Below are 18,574 nucleotides of genomic sequence, written 5' to 3'. Positions count from 1 at the left end.
CGTGTTACCAAAGATTTCATTCAGTATTACGCTTCCGTTAGTTACGGACGGCGTTGAAACATGTTTCTCACTACGTGTGTGCTAATGCTGTGTGCTGTTGTATGGGCTGAAGACCAACCTATAGCGAGAACGCCCTTAGGAGACCTAAAAGGTTACTTTCTGGAGACCAGGGGAGGCAAACAGATAGCTGCATTCACTAGTATACCGTACGCAAAACCCCCAGTCAATGATTTGAGATTCAAGGTAAACAAGCCAGCGAACAGTTTATCGATTTTATAAAAAAAAAACGTATAGTATTTTTTCTAAAAGATTTTTTTAAGTTAGAATTGTCTTATTTCTCGCGCGAATTGTTTTTTGTATTCTGTAGAGTTTAAAAAATTAAAAAAATTTTGTTTTGTATGTTTATTTCGGTTGGTAACAAATTATTTATTTTTCTTACTTTAAGTTCTATATTTTCTATTTTACAATTTTTCTTTTAATGTTTATTTTGATCTATTTTATATATGTAATTTCATACTTTTTACAGATATTACCTGTTACAAATATTTTGTTATTATTGTAAGATTTTTTAATATTTGTGTGAATTTTAAACATGTTTAATTAATAATTTTTTATCAAATGCATGTTAAAAATTGGACTGTCTGTATGTAATATCGCAAAAAAATCATATTCCGTACACGTGATGTATTTGCGTAGCTTATGACGAAAAACCAATTTTTTAAATTTTTATCTGTCTGTCCGCAAGGCCGTGTTTGTTCCGAACGGGTGGACCGATTTTGACGGCACTTTGACGAGAAGGTAGCTGATTCACGCGGGCATATTGTAGGCAACCTATTTTTAAATTCTGCGCTGACGAAGTCGCGGGCTATAGCTAGTCTATAATATCATCGAAAGGACAAACAATGGATATGAGTAATGAAAACAACACATACAATACATTTTAAAACATCGAGTGTTTACATGATGTTATATAAAGCCCGCTACGCACACCTGTCAAACAACAACGAACAGCAAACGCCAAACAACAAACATAAACGTGTGAACATTTGCCTATTTTGTTTTGTATCACTCTTATTACCAGTGATATATCTGCGGTTTTTCTACACAAACAAAGGATGTTCGACAAGCATCGCGATGCTTGTTTGTGTTGGGTGTTTGGCACATGTTTAAAGATTGTGACTGTTTGTCACAAACACCAAGCGTCTGGAGCGACCATAACATTCTTATGCGTATAGTCAATACCTAATAGATCTCGTGTCTACTCTTAGTTAGGGGTGACTAGATCAACAACGCTGGCCTAATGTTGGTGGTCTTCATTTAACATGCTACTTTGAGCTTTATATGCTGGTTGCATTGCGACGTTTTTCTAGGCCATAATAACGTCAGATAAAGTAAACACTTACAAATTAACTAACAATATAATTATGTTCACCGGCTTTGTGTAATAGGTGACACCGTGGCACCTCCATTACTACGCAATAATAATAAAGACTAGCGTTCTCCCGCAACTTCGTCAGCGCGGAATTTAGCTTATAATATTCCCGCGTCCATCACCTACCTTCTCGTCAAAATCCCGTTAAATTCAGGTCAGCCGTTCTAGAACAAACGCGGCCTTCCGGACAGACATGCAGACAGATATTTTTTTTTTAAATTGGTTAATTGTCAGCAAATATACGAAATGTAATTTTTTTTCTTGATATTACATACAGACACACCAATTTCATTAATATGTAAAGATTTTTTAATATTGATATCAAATGCGAGAATAAATAAAGATGAAATTAAATGTTAATTGTCACATAATATATTGACAAGTAACTATTATCATCGCACAAATTCTTTATAACAGAACAGAGTCAACAGTATATGTAAATACAAATATCACAGCAATGGAAATGTACTGTAAACCTGTAATTGTATTACGACAGTGGAAAACAACGGTGGGCCTAGCACGAATATTTGTATTAAACTCTGTATATCGCCCCCTATCGGGCGTAAAGTACACTAGAAATCTCATACTAATTTTGACATAGTTGATGGCGATACGAAAATATGTATGTAATAATATATATATATATATATATATATATATATATAAAAGAAAGTCGTGTTAGTTACACTATTTATAAGTCAAGATCGGTCGAACTGATTTAGCTGAAAATTGGTGGAGGTAGCTTAGAACTATTTTATCTTATGTGCATTTTTTTTATTCCGCGCGGACGGAGTCGCGGGTAAAAGCTAGTATTATATAAATATTCGTGCTAAGCTCACTGAACTGAAACTTCATCGTGTTTTACATTTGAAAAACCCATTGTTTGTTCTTTCTGGAATTATCTTAATCTTGTGTTTACTTGATATATTTCGTGTTGATACAAGGATAATTTATTTGGTACAAGTTAAACACTAACGGGAATATTGTTCTGTAGATTAGATTACTCAAATGAATTCAAGTATTTCATGTTGACGTTGCTGTAAAACAATTGAACACATGAGTTGTTGATGGTGTTATGAATTTTTTAAATGATTTTTTAATTCTGAATGACTGCATTTTCATATGAAACGTAAAAAATAAGAAATAATAATAATTCCATACACTTTCTCACATTAATAGTGACACATGTCACTTTCATTCGTTCACTTAATTTCCTTAAAAAGGCATAGATTTTCCATTCACGTACTAATTATTGAGATAAATGTTTATTAGATCTTTATTTTTTTGATCTAGTAACACTACAATGTTATATGTTGTAAGTTTCCACTGCTGAAATACCTGTATTCAAACATTATTGTTATCTCTATTTCATCAAAGAGAAATAACGAGATGGATAGACTTTAACTTGACCATTACAAATTAGTGACAACAAAATCGTTTTCGATATTTATCTGATGTTTTTTTAAATCCACTTGTTTACTAACATAGACTGTACTGTGTCAGCTGCATATAAACATCGTTTGTAATTCGCTTTTGTAATCTGTGGCGCAATTTGTTTTTTTGCTTTTTATCGATGTGACAAATAGCTGTCGCCCACGACTTTTACCGTGTTGAATTAAAAAAAAACAGGCGATTTGATAACCTCGTTCTTTTTAAAGTTGGCAAAAAATAGACTGAATATCATTATGCGCTGTTCTAAACTTTAATCTATTTCCGTTCCAAACTTCATTTAAATTAATAAATTAACTTCGTTTACATACTTTTAGCCGTATTGGAGGTAGTTAAAGATTTAAAGCAAACTTTTACAATTATAACATTAGTAAGAGTAGTAGTTGTAGAGGCTGTCTGTGCTAGTCGCAGCAACTCAACGACTGGAGCGTATTATGCGTGATATTAGGAAGATTAACTTAAGTGCCGAAAAAGCAAAATCATTTTCCAAATTTTAAATGACTTAAAATCAAAGTCTTGATATCATATCACTGCGGAGTTGGCTACGTTCAGTTGGAATTGGTCCTTTGCTATCGCTGGATAAATGTGGTAGATTCCGATACTTCGAGGATAAGGCCCTGAGGTCTTAGAGAGAAGGGTCCACTTTAGATTGCTGCTCTACCCTGTTTTATTTTCTGTTATATCTTGTTATACTAAGTATTTTTTTTTAAATTTGCACTCTAAAATTTCTAAAAACGGCTTCCGCGAGAATCCTTTGTAAACAAAAAAAACTTATTATTTTAAAGAAGCTATGCGTTAGGTTGCGAACGCGTTGTGACATCGTGGCTTGGTTTTTGAACTGTACGACAGTGAAAACACTCGATTTATTTTAAATAACATATTGTTATCTCATTTTTCAAGACGAATGATAGATGTGATAAATATACTTTGTACGAATACATCAGCAGTGGTAACAAACAGGTAACAAACAGGTAACGAAAGTCCGAGCAACAAACATCATAGGTTGTTTTGACAAAGCAAGAAGCCAGAGACAAATTTATGTGATCGCATCTCAATTTCGTGACATGCATTAAGTGCTTCACTTTAAATATGTCACCGTTTGGTTGTGTAATTCGTCATTTTATAATGTTTCAATCTCTTTATTGTTTATTGATCGAATAATTATTATTAATATTGTTATTGAATGATGAGACGAGATATTGTGTTAAATATTAATATTTTTATATGACAGTACTAATCGCAGTAACTTATTTGTGAATCAATTAGGTAACGTTATTACGCGTGTATAATTAAAACAGGTTTGGCGAGTTCTCAAGAGCCGAAAATTTTTTTTTTTTAAATAAATGATGAATCGTGTTTTCATCTAGTTAGAAATCATACCTTGAACTTTGGAAATTATTTATAAGGTCTTCTGGTTTACGTTTTTGGAACTATTGCGTAGTCATTGTTTTATATTAAACGTTTTTGGATTCGTAAAACGTACATTATAACATATTATGACACATTCATGTAGATTACATCAGATTACGATTATCTTCCTTACTTTGTTGTTCTTGCTCAAACATGAATAATTAATGAGGCAAAAGGTTTGTTATTAAGTTATGAGGAAAATAAGTTTTCCAAAAACAAAGGCTACCGCGATTTTTGACTGTTAAAGACTTGTACGAAGAGGCATTGCATTGATTTAAGGTCCTTCAAACAGCGAGCATATCACCATCTCAAAGGCGGGAACTCATGTGCGGTTCCTCTGGTATTATAGATGTCCCATGTTCCCACGTTAGCAATAGAGTAACGTTACCTTCCGCATAGAGTAACAAGAGTTACCAATTTACAAATCTTGCCTGTTCATAACAGTAATAGATAGCCAGTGTAAATGTCATCAAGTGACGAGAAAATAATTAGTTCTGTTGTAATGTTTCTAAGTATAAACTACTCGTAGCCAATGAGAACCCTCGCATTTCTACGATGTTAAAAAACACTAAGTTTTCCTTATCCACGTTAAATCTAGTTATCTACCGCTTACTTAGTATTAACTCAATTAAATGCTATATTCATATGTACCGACTTCTGATGGCTAGTAAAAAAGTGAGCACATTTGATTTTGTACTATGATATAAAAAATAATAAGTCATCTTTTTCCTTGTCCATTCTGAACAAAGATAACATTTTACATTGTTACTTAGTAATTAAAAGATATATTAGAATATTGGTTTTTTATGATTCTAAAACAAACATTGAATTCATAAAAGCATTTTAAAAGACGGCACTATTCAACACACAGTCAGCCTAGCACTGGTGTTTGTGTCAAGTGTTAACTATACCAACATTAGTATGATATTTCTAGTATACTTAACGTCCGACAGAATTGCTGCACAAATTTCGTGCTAGGACCACAGCATTTATTTTCGCAAATCAGAAATAAATATTCTTCTGTCCAATCTGCTAACTCAAGCTCTAACACTTTAGTTTCTATAGTTTTCATTTCTTTGTGTATAGGCTCCGCAACCGGTGGAGGCATGGGAAGGTACCTTGGATGCGACGCGGACGAGTCCCGTCTGCGTCCAACGTAACCCGTACACCCGGCAGAAGGAGGTGGTGGGGCAGGAAGACTGCTTGTACCTTAACATTTACACACCGCTTACGGGAAACGTAAGTCAATAGAGTAACATATAGATAGATACTTTTTCGTGTTAATCTTGTGTAAACTACTTAACGTATTATCTCTACGAGTAATTGACGAGGAACTAAAGTTTCACGTTTGAATTTCGCAACTAAAAGGCTAGAAACTAAATTAATTTTGTTAGGTATTTTTTTATATTAACGGAAGACAAAAAGCCTTGAAAATATGGTTACCATGTACCAAAATATTGATATTTAATTTGAAAATAAGTATTATGTGATAATCTTTGGATAAAATGTAAACTGCAACTTTGAAATAAATGCAAGTTGTCGAGCATTTGAATCAATTAAATATTAATGTAATGTCACAGGGTAAACTCGACAGCTGTCATATGTCATTATATGTGATAACCTGAAAGCCTAATTTACTTATCATCCACTTAAACTGACCTCAATAGATGGATTATAAGATTTGCAATTGCCATAGATCATTATAAAGTGAATTATTCATTTGTTTTAATCGAGAGCTTAATCTGATGTATGAAATGATTACGCTTGTAACACACCATCGAGAAGAATTTGTTTCTTTCCTATGAACAGTACTGTAGGATAGGCTCGCTATGATGGGAAATCGAATTTCAAATGAAACGAACACTTCGTTTCGTTCCCGTGTCCCTGTAGGATAACTGTGTGACGTTTCTTTTTAGGCTTCTTTTTAGCGGTCGTAGAGCTCATAAATTATTTTCTATTGTTTGCATGATAATGTCTCGCAGGAAATAAATGGTGATCGTCTCCTTCCTGTGATGGTGTTCATCCACGGCGGCGGCTGGATGTGCGGCGACGCTACCACACAGATGTACGGCCCTCAGTACCTCCTCGACAGAGATGTTATCCTGGTAGCCATGAATTATAGACTCGGTGAGACCATATTATTTAACTAGATGATGCTTTGACATGCCTTACAATGCCATGTTAAATTAAATAAAAAGTTTGAAAAATACTCTATTTATTTTCATTAAATCAGTTGTTTTATATAGTTAGGAACATTTTTGTTGGTTATAGCACGTTCATATTAAATATACTGACAGCTTAATTGAATAATTAAACTCAATACAGTATGCTAATTGTAAGGGAAAATAGTAGTACTGTTGGAATAAATGTGTATGATTGAGGTGGAGAAACGCCAATAGTCTATTAGGCGTTTCTTTATCATTAAAATAAAACATATTAAAATTTTAATTATAAAACTGGTTAAATCTGATGTGTAAGTTTTTTGGTTTTATTTTTTACTTCTTTATGGACAAGTATGGTTAATTACATAGGAACAATTTAATTTTTATGATACATTTTAATATTTTTGAAATGTACATATATAGCTACTAGAAGCTACTAACAACTCCGTCCGCGCGGAATTTAAAATGCTTTATTAGTAGCCTATATGTTCTTCCAGACTATGTTCTACATCTGTAATCTTTCACAAGTATATGAGGAAACAATAATAACGACTTTCGTAGGTCCGCTTGGTTTCCTATCAACACAAGACGAGCACTGTCCCGGTAACAACGGCCTCAAGGACCAACAAGAAGCGCTGCGGTTCATACAGAAGACAATCCACAGCTTTGGCGGTGACAAGGATTCGGTGACAATCTTCGGAGAGAGCGCGGGCGGCGCTAGTGTCCATTATCACATGCTGTCAAAGACGAGCGTAGGTGAGTTCACCACAGTAATTGATACTGACGCACCAAACACATCGTCCTAGGCCTGTCTTGACTTCAGGAATAATAAATTTCGACGTGTTATTTTAGGTACAAAATTATTACAACTATATTCATTTCTTCTTTACATGTCTTAATTGATTAATTGGCTTTCTAATCCCGTGACAAATAATTACGGATTATAGTTAGAAAAATATCTGTAGAGTGACGTATTAATTAATATGAGATTGGAAATTAAAATTACATTAAAATAATTTTCTAATCGTTTAGATTATATTCTAGGTCTAAATGAATAAATTAGCGCGAAAACTAACAAATTGCTTAGCGTAAAATTGATTTACATACACAAAGAAATCACAATGTCGCATTTTATTATGACAGTATAATTGTTTAATTAATTAAATTCAAGTTGGACGATTACAATCATGACATCTGACTTCGATGCCTAGGCAAAGTATTTATCTGTCGTGTTTAGTCCAACAATTACACTGTTTTAAGATTTTATATTACTAATTCCACGGCTTCCCTCAGGTCTATTTCACAAAGGCATCTCAGAGTCGGGAACTGCCCTGGTGCCTTGGGCAGAGGCACCCCCCGGAGAGGCTTTACGTAATGCTTTCCGACTCGCCAAATTCCTTGATTGTCCACAAGCGCCCTCTGAAGTCATGCTCGACTGCCTCCGCACCAGAGATAGCCACGACATTATCAATACAGAGTTTAAATTCTACGTAAGTAGTACTTTGACATTTGTTTAAGAAACCAGCAGTTTGCGTTTTAAAAGTGAAAAAAATCAAAGACCAAACTTGTTGACTTAATATGTACAGGAATGGGACTACGAACCTATGACGCCATTCAAGGCAGTAGCGGAGCCCGACTTGCCTGGCGCCTTCCTGACAGCTAGCCCACGAAAGACACCGTCAATTGCCGCCGTCCCTTGGATGACTGGTCTCACCAAAGACGAAGGATGTTTGAAGTCTGTTTGTGAGTTGTTATTCCAAAACAGCATTAGATAAAATTTACCATCATAATGTGTTTTATGGTCATGATGATGACCTTATTATGTTAGGTTTTGTATTAAAATAGTGATATTTTTAAATAGATAACCTCCTTCTTTTTGAAGTCGGCTAAAAACTACGATGTTATTCGACGAAGTTTTTTTTAAAACAATGTCAATAATTCTATACACAGTATTTCTATATTTAGATAGTCGGAAACTAAATATTTAATGTTCTGTTCATGCAATTAATGCTTTCATTAATTATCTTCATTCAGGGATAACGGCCAACTCGAGCCGGTACCGGGAGTTCATATCCGCCTTCGAGGCAATAGCTCCTGTGACGTTTTATTACGATAACTCTCCGTACGCTGACGTCATCACCGACCGCATCAAAGACGTTTACTTCAACGGCGGCGGACAGGAGGCGATCAAAGCCGGGATACTTGAAGTGAGGACATGCCGATTCTCTCTTCATTTCTCTACGTCATTGAAATTAGTACTTTGTTTTATCGACAACTTTATCATTTAGTTTTCATATTATAATTTTAATTTATTTACTATTATTTTTTTTACAGCAATTAATGTTCAATCCTATTTATAATTAATGGTACAGAAATTTTAAAAAAAATGTTTCAGATCTACACGGATTCATACTTCGCGTACCCAGCATTGGAAGCTATCGAGTTGACGTTCAATTACACAAAAAATCCAGTATTCCTCTACGAACTAACGTACAGAGCGACGAACAGTTTCTCGCAGATATTCGGCGACGAGGAAGGCGATTATGGTTAGTTAATTAAAAATAATTTACCAACACTTATGTCAGCTTCTTATTATTTATTTTGATGATCAGTTTTTCATTTTTTACCTTTGTTATATTGCAATTCAAACTATATGATGGCTAGTGGTTAGGTACAAGCATGTCCGTGCAATTATATGCTATATGAGCCCACAATAGTAGAAAGAAGTGAGCGCTGGGGTGTGCCCCGGCCCCGCATCCTTTTATGTCATTGCGATACCTAAAAATGTGTAGTGTTTAGCTAAGTACACAGTAACTAGTGTTTTTCTTCACCTTAAGAACGTCTGACTTTTTTTTTATATTTTTACATGACGAGATTCGAACCCATGACCTGCAGATTACAACCCTTGAGCCACAGACGCTCTTATAATACTAATATACTTAACTACATACAATTAGTGATGTATCTTATTGAATAACCTACTTCCGAATTACGGTTAACATAATGTATTTAATAATTTAACTTATTCTTTGTTGAGTTAATTAAAACAACATTAAAATTAACTTTAGGTATTTGTCACGCCGATGAGCTGATGCATCTGTTCCCTATTGACTTCCTCTCGAAGCCCTTCTCCGAAGAGGATAGGAGAATAAGCGAACTGATCATAACTATGTGGACCAACTTTGCTACCACTGGGTAAGATTTATATTTCATTCTTTAAATAGTATCTGAATCAATAACAGTAAAGGACATTTTCGTTGTAAAATGAAGAGCTTTAAAAAACACTTACATATTATTGTTTGGGTATTGAAATAAGACTTCACGACATGTCAATAGGTAGCTACATCTAGATTACCGGATAATTTGTATTTATCTTGTATTTATCATGTTAATAACCCCTTATGCATTATTCTAAGAAACTCTATAAGGAAAATTGTGAATTAATTGTGTGTTTTAAACATTACAGTGATCCAAACAAGCCGAACAAGCTGCCATTTAAATGGGAACCTGCAAGCAGCAGCAAAAGGATGGAATACTTGGAGATAGGAAGTGATCAAAAGATGAGGAATCACCTGGCTTCCCGCTCCAGGATCTGGGGCTCTTTGCCACTCTGGCACACCATGCGAACGAGGAAATTCATCGACGAACTCTAGACCGGTTAGGATAAGTGTTACATGCAGAGATTATACATCTCTTAAGACAATTGCACACTTTTCAGGGCCATAAAATTCTATTATGAAATTGTATGTTACCGTAAAATTTTAACTGTCGTTCGTTTACAATTCAACTCAGTGTGTTAAACGTGTTCCCTGAAATTCTTATCAGAATACGAAAAATTGTTTCAAGATATTTCAGTATTGTTACTCCTAACAAATCTTTGAACAAATGTTTTTATAGAACTTTTTTTTTAATTAAAACTATTATATACTAGCTGTCGTCTGCTACTCCGTCCGCACGATTAAAACAACTTAATAAGTAGCCTATGTGTTCTTCCGGAGTGTTCTACATCTGTGCCAAATGTCATCAAGAGCCGTTTTGGAAATACCTTCAAACAAACTTCCATCCATCCAAACATTCGCATTTATAATATTAGTAAGATAATATTATTATCTTGTTACAATTGTATTAAATTTTATTTAAAATCTAGACTATTTAAAACTAATTATATGTAAGGTGTTAAAATTAATATTTTGTGTTGAAGAATATATTTTTTTGCATCATTATGTACTCCTAAAAAGTTTTAAAATTTAACATTTATCCTAAAGTTTTAACGTATATGAGACTAATCATGTTCCAATATATAAAATAGAAAACATGTGATGACTTTTTTAATTTAATAATAACATACAATTCTTTACCTTCGCAACTTTACAAAATAGTCATTTAATCTTATTCTCTCTCATTCATATTCAATAACACTAGTTCTTCTCTACTTTACTAATACTATAACTTTTACTAGTGAACTTGTCACTAGTATTAGTAGAACTCATTTACATTTATCTTTCGTGTTCCACCAACTTTTGAAATTCGTTTTACGCATGTCGTTGTCAAAGCGATATTTGTTGGCGGCGGCGCAAAGGTTGCAGAAGTTGTCGGAGTCAGGGGCCTCGTCGTGAGCGTGGTAAGAGTAGTGATTCCTCCACCTGAAGAACTTCTGGTATTTCGAGGGGCTCTGCATCAGCTCGTACATGCGACGCGCCAGACCCTCGGGCCCGTACTCCAGCGCGTTCAAATACGCGTTGTCTGGTAAGAATCTGTAGAAATATGACGTGTACATTATATAGACCGACTGTAACATAAGTATTTTATTTCTATGCAAACGCATAATATTATCTCACTGTTTAAGAAAGAATGGATGTATTATTAAGCAGTAATCCACGGTATAAGAGTGTAGAGTATAGTTAGTTTAGTATTTTGTAAGATGTTACCTCGTGTAATTGGCCCCACCGAAGACGACAGGCACTGTGTCGTGCTTGAGCGCGTGCAGTAATATATCCGTCACATAGTCTTCGCTCAGAGAGTTTTCAAATGCTAAGTAGAAGAAATAGTCCTTCTCCAACATCTCAAGACACCTCCCCATTATAATTCTCGGACAATTTAATTTCCCACAACCTCCATAAATATCCAATTCCAAATTATATTCGCTCAAGTATACTTCTAACTCCTTAACGAAATTCTCCCTTTGACTGTCCGTTTTGCAGTTGGATGCAAACCAAGCGGCGATTTTCGTTTTAGATCTCAACTTCATTATAAATGCACTATCTACGGGCAGCATATTTTCAGGTTTTATCCAATTCATATCTTTTTTCGGTCCAACAATTTTGCCGTGTACATCTCTTATGACTATATATTTCCAGACCATATCCGAGTCCAGTTTGTAGGTCCACGTCCAGTTGAAGTAGTCATTCCACATGTCGCTGCAGATCGGTAGACTGGCCGCCGCGTCGCCGCTCACGAATACGAACTTTTGGTGCTGGCTACGCACTTTCGGCAAGTGCTTCGAAGTCTCAAAATATTTCATGTCCGGTCCGTCGAAAAGGACGACACTGAATCCTGAAAATGAGTTCAGGATGTTGCTGTTATCAGTGAAGTAGCAGTTTGTCCAGTGGCAACTCTTCATCACGAACAGTCGAGAACCTTCGACGTATTCCACCATTTTGTTCGTAGGATTTACCCAACGGACGATATATCTCAGATTACCGTCGTAAGGTATAAAATTAGTCGGTTGGTTCTCATCTTCTTGAAAAAGTTCACTGTTTACGTCCAATTTTTTCGTTTCATGTTTAAAACTTAAACGGCAAAGTATCATAAGCATTAACACAGAGATAATGAGCGCGTAACATAACTTTGTTAGCTTCGTTGGTACAAAAAATCTTTTAAAGAACATTCTCGTTCGAAAGTTTTTCGTGTAATGACAAGAGTTGTTACAAAGGACGTATGTGACTGAGATGTGTTTATGAAATGCCGTTGCTTGGAAAATCACTTGTTTTGCAACACAATGTATCTGCTATGAGATAGCAAGTGCCGCATCCGATGTACTTCTTGGTAACGCTCATCAAGCATTTTGAGCGACTCTAATGTATACCTTGGATATTTTCTGAAATCTTACTATGACAAAGAGAGTAGAAAGAGAGCAGTGTCTTCTCTTGTACGCTTGAGCAAAGAAATCGGTGTAAGGTGAAAGAAGATTGTGTTCCCGGTACCTCACTCATCGTATCAAATGCATTGAATTTATTTACATCGGTTATTTTTTTCACCAGGATTTTTTTTTATCTTATCTTTTATCTTTTCATCGCATGTTACACTCATTTGCTTTGATAAAATGTTTCTTTTTGTTTATTTTGCATCATGAAATTAAATATTTGCTTTATTTTTCCCGCAGGCGCTTCGGGAGTAAAAGTAGATTTAACTTGACATCAAATAACTACACGCCCAGTCGTTATTCGGTCACTAAGAAAGAAACTTAGTGTAAATTTAATATACTTAATATACATTAAGTGGTCTTCTTTTAACGACTCTGAGTGTGGCAGTAAGACTGCTATAAAAACAACATTAGTACGTGTATAAACTATTTATTACAAAATTAAATACATTTTTTATTCAATAAAACACTGATGCAAATTTAAAAACAATACACAGATCAAGCCAATTTAAAAAATATTTTAAATATTATTTAAATTAGTATACGTTACCTAGAAATAAATACATATCTATAATTATAATGTAATTCAATTTAAGACGTAAAACTGTATAATGCTTAATAAATTAAAACAAAAGGCACACATACAATATATTATATACTATCTTGTTCCACTTAATATTTTAATGGAAAACTACGAAACACACTTAAATAAATAGTTTTTAAACTATAAAATTACTAAATAACTACAAATATTATTCAGAAGAAACATGGCTCGTATTTTTCATTACTACAGAGACCCGTACAACTCCGAACATTAGGGTCTAATTTGTTATATTTATTGTTTATTGTAACACCAATAATCATTTATCCATAAATTAGAGAAATAAGCAGAAATTAAGTTAAATATAACTTAATTCTTGTGTTATTATTGTAAACATTGGTTATCAACTGTTAAAAAGTGACTGCTGAGCTGTCTAGCCCCAAACCCGTACGCTCTGGTCCCACGAGCAGCTCGCCATGGCTATCCCGTTGGGGGCCACCGAGATAGATGTCACTCGGTTCTCATGTGCGTTGAGTGTACCTGAAAGTATGACTAACTGTGAATTCAGAGCAGTGATACTTGTTTTAAAACTAATCGCCAATTTCTTATCCCACTCAAAGTATGTTTTCATACAAGTTTTTTGACAATAAAAACCCATAGTTAAGGTTAACTTTATCTTTGATTTACGCAAGTTTTACACGCGGGCAAAACAGTGAAGCAGTACTGCTACTATCTCAACATTTTGCGTTCAAACAATGGTGGTACGGCACTATCCTACTGCACCGCCTTGCTGTTATTTCCTTGTATCTAGATCTTTATTGCTGGTGAACTCTAGAATACAATATTCTAGTAATTTTGGCTATGACATACCTGTGTGAACAACTTTTAACGTATCCCATGAATGAACAGCGTTGTCATCAGAACCCGCCAACAGATATCTCCCGCTCAGAGACAGTGCTAAGAAATAAATATATACATTTATAAGCGTATTCACTTGACAGGCTAGTTTTTGAATCATAATAAATAAACGAACTAAGAATCAAGTAATAGTATAGTATCTCAGTGGCATTAGATTTCTGCGTATAATGAAGTTATTTTTACTGGTAAACATCAAAATAATCGCCTTTTCTTAACTCATAAATATGGTATATATTAAAGAGTTAATATAGACCTTTGTTATTCATATTAAAATGTAATAGTTATGTTTTGTACATTTTTCTTCGTTTCATTAGCAATGAAGAAAACAAGCCAATTGTTTAGGACAGCTGTCTCAGAGTGTACTCAGCGGGGACGCTGTTTGCAATCGGTTTGCGTCAAAACTACAACTAGGTACCTTTACGTAACTTTGAAAAGGTCACTTTGTAGTTAACGAGGGCAGAGAAACAATAAATGAAAAAATATTTACTCTACTAATGTTTACATTAATATGTTCATTGTGTGTACTAGGTATATTATATACATTGCATATATTTAGACGCAAATGTGGTGAAAACAAGATAATGGAAAATGGATCCAGACTAAACAACGCTTTGTTTATTTAAATTATAAAATACAAATGCAAAATGTTTAGTGAAGTGAATGTTCTTTAAAAATACAATCATAATTTTGCTGCATTCCTACAAAACTCTAGTTTTCTAATATTATAAATAAATTATTATTATAATATTGTACATGTAGCGATGTTAATAAATATTGTAACTAACCACAGCTAGTAAAACCGCTGTTCCCAGGCGGAGTGTAGTGCCCCAACTGCTGGTCACTGCGGAGGTCAAATAGTCTTGCTGTCTTGTCCTCAGAAGCGGTCGCGAACGCTTGCCCGCTCGGATGGTACTTGAGGTGTATACACATGTATCATCAGTTCCCTTATAGCCATAGAATAACAGTAGATTCAACATAAAGAGTAGTAAGATCTCTTCACATTTCCTTCGTAAGGTACAGATTAATTTATGAACCAATATATTGCAAGTCACAGATATAAAGGTAGCCTTAAAAAGGATGTGCGGATAAATAAAATACAAGAAATTAACTTATATAATACGTATTGAATATGATACGCACGCAAACGCTGTTGACGTCCGCATCGTGTCCGAAGAAAGTTTGCTTCGCCTTTTCGTCCCTGACGTCCCACAGCTTGCAGGTGCGGTCCACAGATCCCGTGACGTATGTCTTCATGTCTACCAAACATAAAATAGCATAAAGTATTGGGTCACTGCGTTTACTATATTACAAAGCTATTCCTCTTACCTGGTCCTAAGGAGATACTGACGACGTCACCGGCGTGCGCATTGAAGTCCATCTCCCTCTTGCCTGCTTCCAGGTCCCAAACGCATCTTAAGACATATACAGTCATCAATCATTATTGAAAGAAAGAAAGAAAGAAAAAACATTTATTGCCACACAAAAAAAATATAAAATCAAAAAAAGAAAAACAAACACATACAAGGCACAAAGTGTGGCAAAAGGGAGCCAGCTCAGCGAAGCAGGGACAGACTAAACTGCCCCTGCGCTTTGAAAACAGTACTTAAGGCCTGGGATAATGCGATAGTTTTTCACCGCCTACTTACCTAGAATTAAACTTAGTTATAATTAATAAAAAAAAATCTTTTCATCCATCGTTTATCTTATAAAACATGACATGACAAAGTTCAAACAGCGATATGTAAACCGACTAACATCTTCATATCTCCGGAGCCGGTGAGGATGTGCGTGTCGTCGAGGAAGCGGCAGGAGCTAAGGAAACCCTCGTAGCCGGCCAGCTCACGCACCATCTTGGCGGCGCCCGTCGCGTCACGGTTGTTCACGTCATACACCGTGCACATGTTGTCCATACCGCCGCACGCTATTCACACGTACAACATACACAAATAAACACATATCATTCATTCCTTAAGCTATTCTAAGGTACTCTAAGGATTCCGCTATAGTAGAAAACAAAAGTGGCAAGTGTCACGAAAGACGATAATAAAATAGACAATTTTAAAAAATGCCGATGATCTGTCTTCTGTCTGTCTTTGATCCCAATGTAGAATACCAGAATGCAGAATGCAAGTTTGCCTGAATATATGGTGAGTGTTATTTAGCTGCAACTCTTACCGACGAAATTGCCTGAAGGAGCGAAGGCGACGCTCATGACCCAGGCCGAGCGCAAAGGTATGACCTGCACTTTGTTGCCGCTCCACGTGTCCCAGATGATCAGTTTCCCGTCCAGCGATCCGGTAACACAGTGTCTACAAACAAACATCCTCTCACACTACCAGGTATTACGGAATCGTCAAGAGCCAATGTATTGTATTTTTTATAGTAGTAGTTGGCGAATGAGCAGCCGGCCACCTGATCTTGCTAAAATAACGAAGAACCCGTTGCTCATAAACATCTGCAATTGCAAATGCGTTGCCTACCTTCAATAGACGGAGAAGAATTATCATAACCTTATTAAAATAACCCCTTGAAATTAAATTATTGGAGACTTAGAGTAAGCGTTATCATAAGCTTGTATTACGAATGTAAACCTTAATCACCTTCCGCTAATCCTTTTAGAGGTAGCTTTGATCCATTACGAGTATGTATTGAAAATATATGTTACATCCAATAAATGAGTGATACGACGGCTAGACATAAATATAAATACTTAAAAATTAAAATCAATACGAATGAACATTGCTCAAATGATACGGTACTGTACACTTTAAATATAGTCCATTGTCAATTCATTACTATATTTAAACAAAGATTTATTACTAATTTAAGCATCGCTCTTTAGAAGATGACAAGTAATTGAGAAAAACATTGAGTGATTTGTCTGCAACTAATTGTCCTGTAATTTGCCTGATAGTGTCAAAAATTTTGAGAAAAGATTAACGTCATTCGCGGCAAAAATTGTTATATACATTATATAGTCCTCGGAATTTGATTTGGCACTTCGGGAACAGGAGTAATATTTTGTCCAACGTGCAATTACTCTGGCGGCGAGTATTATATTTGTTCATATTAGTGTAGTGGTAATAGTGTGAGTTTATAACTAACCTCGAATCTCCGCTGTAGTGTACGGAGTTCACCTTGTTGATGTGGCCTTTAAGCGTCTTCTTTGTAACGAATCGTATCTTCGGCACGTCTCCCATGTCACCGCATTTCTCCGCGAGTTTTGCATCTGCTACCTTCTCTTGCGCTGCCTACGATGGAATAAAAGCAATGTATCTTCAGAACGGGCAGACTAGCAGCTAGCAGATGTTCTGAAAAACTACTTTGTATCTTCGAATGTTTTTGTTTGAAACAGGCATAGCTGGTGAATTTTTCAAACAAACATTCGTACATAAATATGCTCAGCTTAGATTATGTGAGACCAAGAGTGTACTTTACAAAGAAAAGTACAACAAAAGAAAAGTTATACGCTTAGCTCAAAACTATGTAATATTTAGACATACCTTAACTTTGGCTATCAAATCAGTCAGTTCCTTCTTCAGAGCTGTGGTCTCTGGGTCGTCTTTCGGCATTTTGTTGTTGATGTGTAGTCGACTGTGGTTACTAGATGACTGAATATTTCTAACATCGCAGTTGAATTGTTCGTTTATGTCCCTAATCCCATTGCCCTAATTGGATTCTAATTTACTGAAGCTTCACATGTGCCTCGTGTTACGACATACATATATAAATGATTAAATTTTTCAATTATTACTCGTATAATATTGAAAACAGTTTTAGCTATAAATAAAATGTAAAACCACGGTCGGAATAAACATTAACAAAAAGAAGAAGTTTAAAGAGCAACATTAACTTTAGATAATTCAAACTCGACAGAATCATCTCGCCTTCTGATACACACTGGCCACAAATTAAACAAGACTTTCTTTTTCAAATTCATATGAATCTAACTTTTGGACCAGACTTAACTGCTATTAGTATTACCCTGAAGTACAGATAACCTTCCAGTGCCCTAAAATTTGAGCAAAAAGATTAAAAGAGATAATCCAATATGTGTATGATGTACCCTGCAGTGGAGATCTGTAACAAAACACAACAAGAGAAACGTAGTCAGTATAATTTGAAGCATGTCGCAATTATTAATATTCTCTTTTGTTCTTTGAAATCACAGAGTTAAGAACTTTCTGATATCACTTTACGTATAGTCGAGGAAGTTTTTTTCACACCTATTTTGATGAAATAGAGGACTCACAATGGATTTAGCTTCAAAACTTGTCAAAACGACAAACTTACCTCCTAAATGATAGATCTCATTGTGGCTTTGTGTTGTAATTGGGTAGCAAATTTAGTTCCTACACCGTACCTTAGGAAAACGCTTTGTCGACAGCATCGGTATACAATTATTGTATATAATCATTCAGTGAAGCGTAACCATTCAGCAATACTTTCACCGAACCTTTTTGTCACCGCCGCGGTTATTTTGATCAGTTTCTTTTAGAAGTTAATTTTTAAACTTTACG

The 18,574-nt window shown here is 35.1% G+C and overlaps 3 protein-coding genes across 3 annotated transcripts; 1 reads left to right on the top strand and 2 right to left on the bottom strand.

The window, feature by feature from the left end:
- LOC106717310 (juvenile hormone esterase) lies at nt 1-10,400 on the top strand. The gene is made up of 10 exons (XM_014511150.2): nt 1-243; nt 5,378-5,530; nt 6,274-6,418; nt 7,015-7,209; nt 7,747-7,943; nt 8,040-8,196; nt 8,488-8,660; nt 8,849-8,999; nt 9,522-9,648; nt 9,920-10,400. The coding sequence occupies exons 1-10, from the start codon at nt 61-63 to the stop codon at nt 10,104-10,106; spliced, it is 1,668 nt and encodes a 555-aa protein (XP_014366636.2). The 5' UTR covers nt 1-60; the 3' UTR covers nt 10,107-10,400.
- Nucleotides 10,401-10,864: 464 nt separating this feature from the next.
- On the bottom strand, nt 10,865-12,646 carry LOC106717034 (alpha-(1,3)-fucosyltransferase C). The gene has a single exon (XM_045686218.1). It carries the CDS (start codon nt 12,338-12,340, stop codon nt 11,378-11,380), a length of 963 nt encoding a protein of 320 aa, XP_045542174.1. The 5' UTR covers nt 12,341-12,646; the 3' UTR covers nt 10,865-11,377.
- Nucleotides 12,647-13,480: 834 nt separating this feature from the next.
- On the bottom strand, nt 13,481-17,682 carry LOC106717163 (guanine nucleotide-binding protein subunit beta-2). The gene is made up of 9 exons (XM_014510892.2): nt 17,558-17,682; nt 17,160-17,305; nt 16,230-16,363; nt 15,810-15,975; nt 15,381-15,466; nt 15,195-15,310; nt 14,840-14,966; nt 14,007-14,093; nt 13,481-13,676 (listed from the first exon to the last, which is right to left on the bottom strand). The coding sequence occupies exons 1-9, from the start codon at nt 17,624-17,626 to the stop codon at nt 13,570-13,572; spliced, it is 1,038 nt and encodes a 345-aa protein (XP_014366378.1). The 5' UTR covers nt 17,627-17,682; the 3' UTR covers nt 13,481-13,569.
- Nucleotides 17,683-18,574: the final 892 nt, after the last annotated feature.

This window comes from Papilio machaon, chromosome Z, assembly GCF_912999745.1.
Source record: "Papilio machaon chromosome Z, ilPapMach1.1, whole genome shotgun sequence".
NCBI lineage: Eukaryota > Metazoa > Arthropoda > Insecta > Lepidoptera > Papilionidae > Papilio > Papilio machaon.
Note: the sequence above shows the minus strand (reverse complement) of the source record. Positions and strands in the feature narration are given on the sequence as shown.

Coding starts and splice junctions, on each gene's coding strand:
- LOC106717034 (XM_045686218.1), bottom strand. CDS start 12,340: ATGTTCTTTAAAAGATTTTTTGTACCAACGAAGCTAACAAAGTTATGT.
- LOC106717310 (XM_014511150.2), top strand. CDS start 61: ATGTTTCTCACTACGTGTGTGCTAATGCTGTGTGCTGTTGTATGGGCT. Junction 6,419..7,014: donor AGCCATGAATTATAGACTCG/GTGAGACCATAT, acceptor CGACTTTCGTAG/GTCCGCTTGGTTTCCTATCA. Junction 8,197..8,487: donor AGGATGTTTGAAGTCTGTTT/GTGAGTTGTTAT, acceptor ATCTTCATTCAG/GGATAACGGCCAACTCGAGC.
- LOC106717163 (XM_014510892.2), bottom strand. CDS start 17,626: ATGCCGAAAGACGACCCAGAGACCACAGCTCTGAAGAAGGAACTGACT. Junction 17,306..17,557: donor ATTTGATAGCCAAAGTTAAG/GTATGTCTAAAT, acceptor ATTCCATCGTAG/GCAGCGCAAGAGAAGGTAGC. Junction 15,311..15,380: donor CAGTATCTCCTTAGGACCAG/GTAAGAGGAATA, acceptor TATGTTTGGTAG/ACATGAAGACATACGTCACG.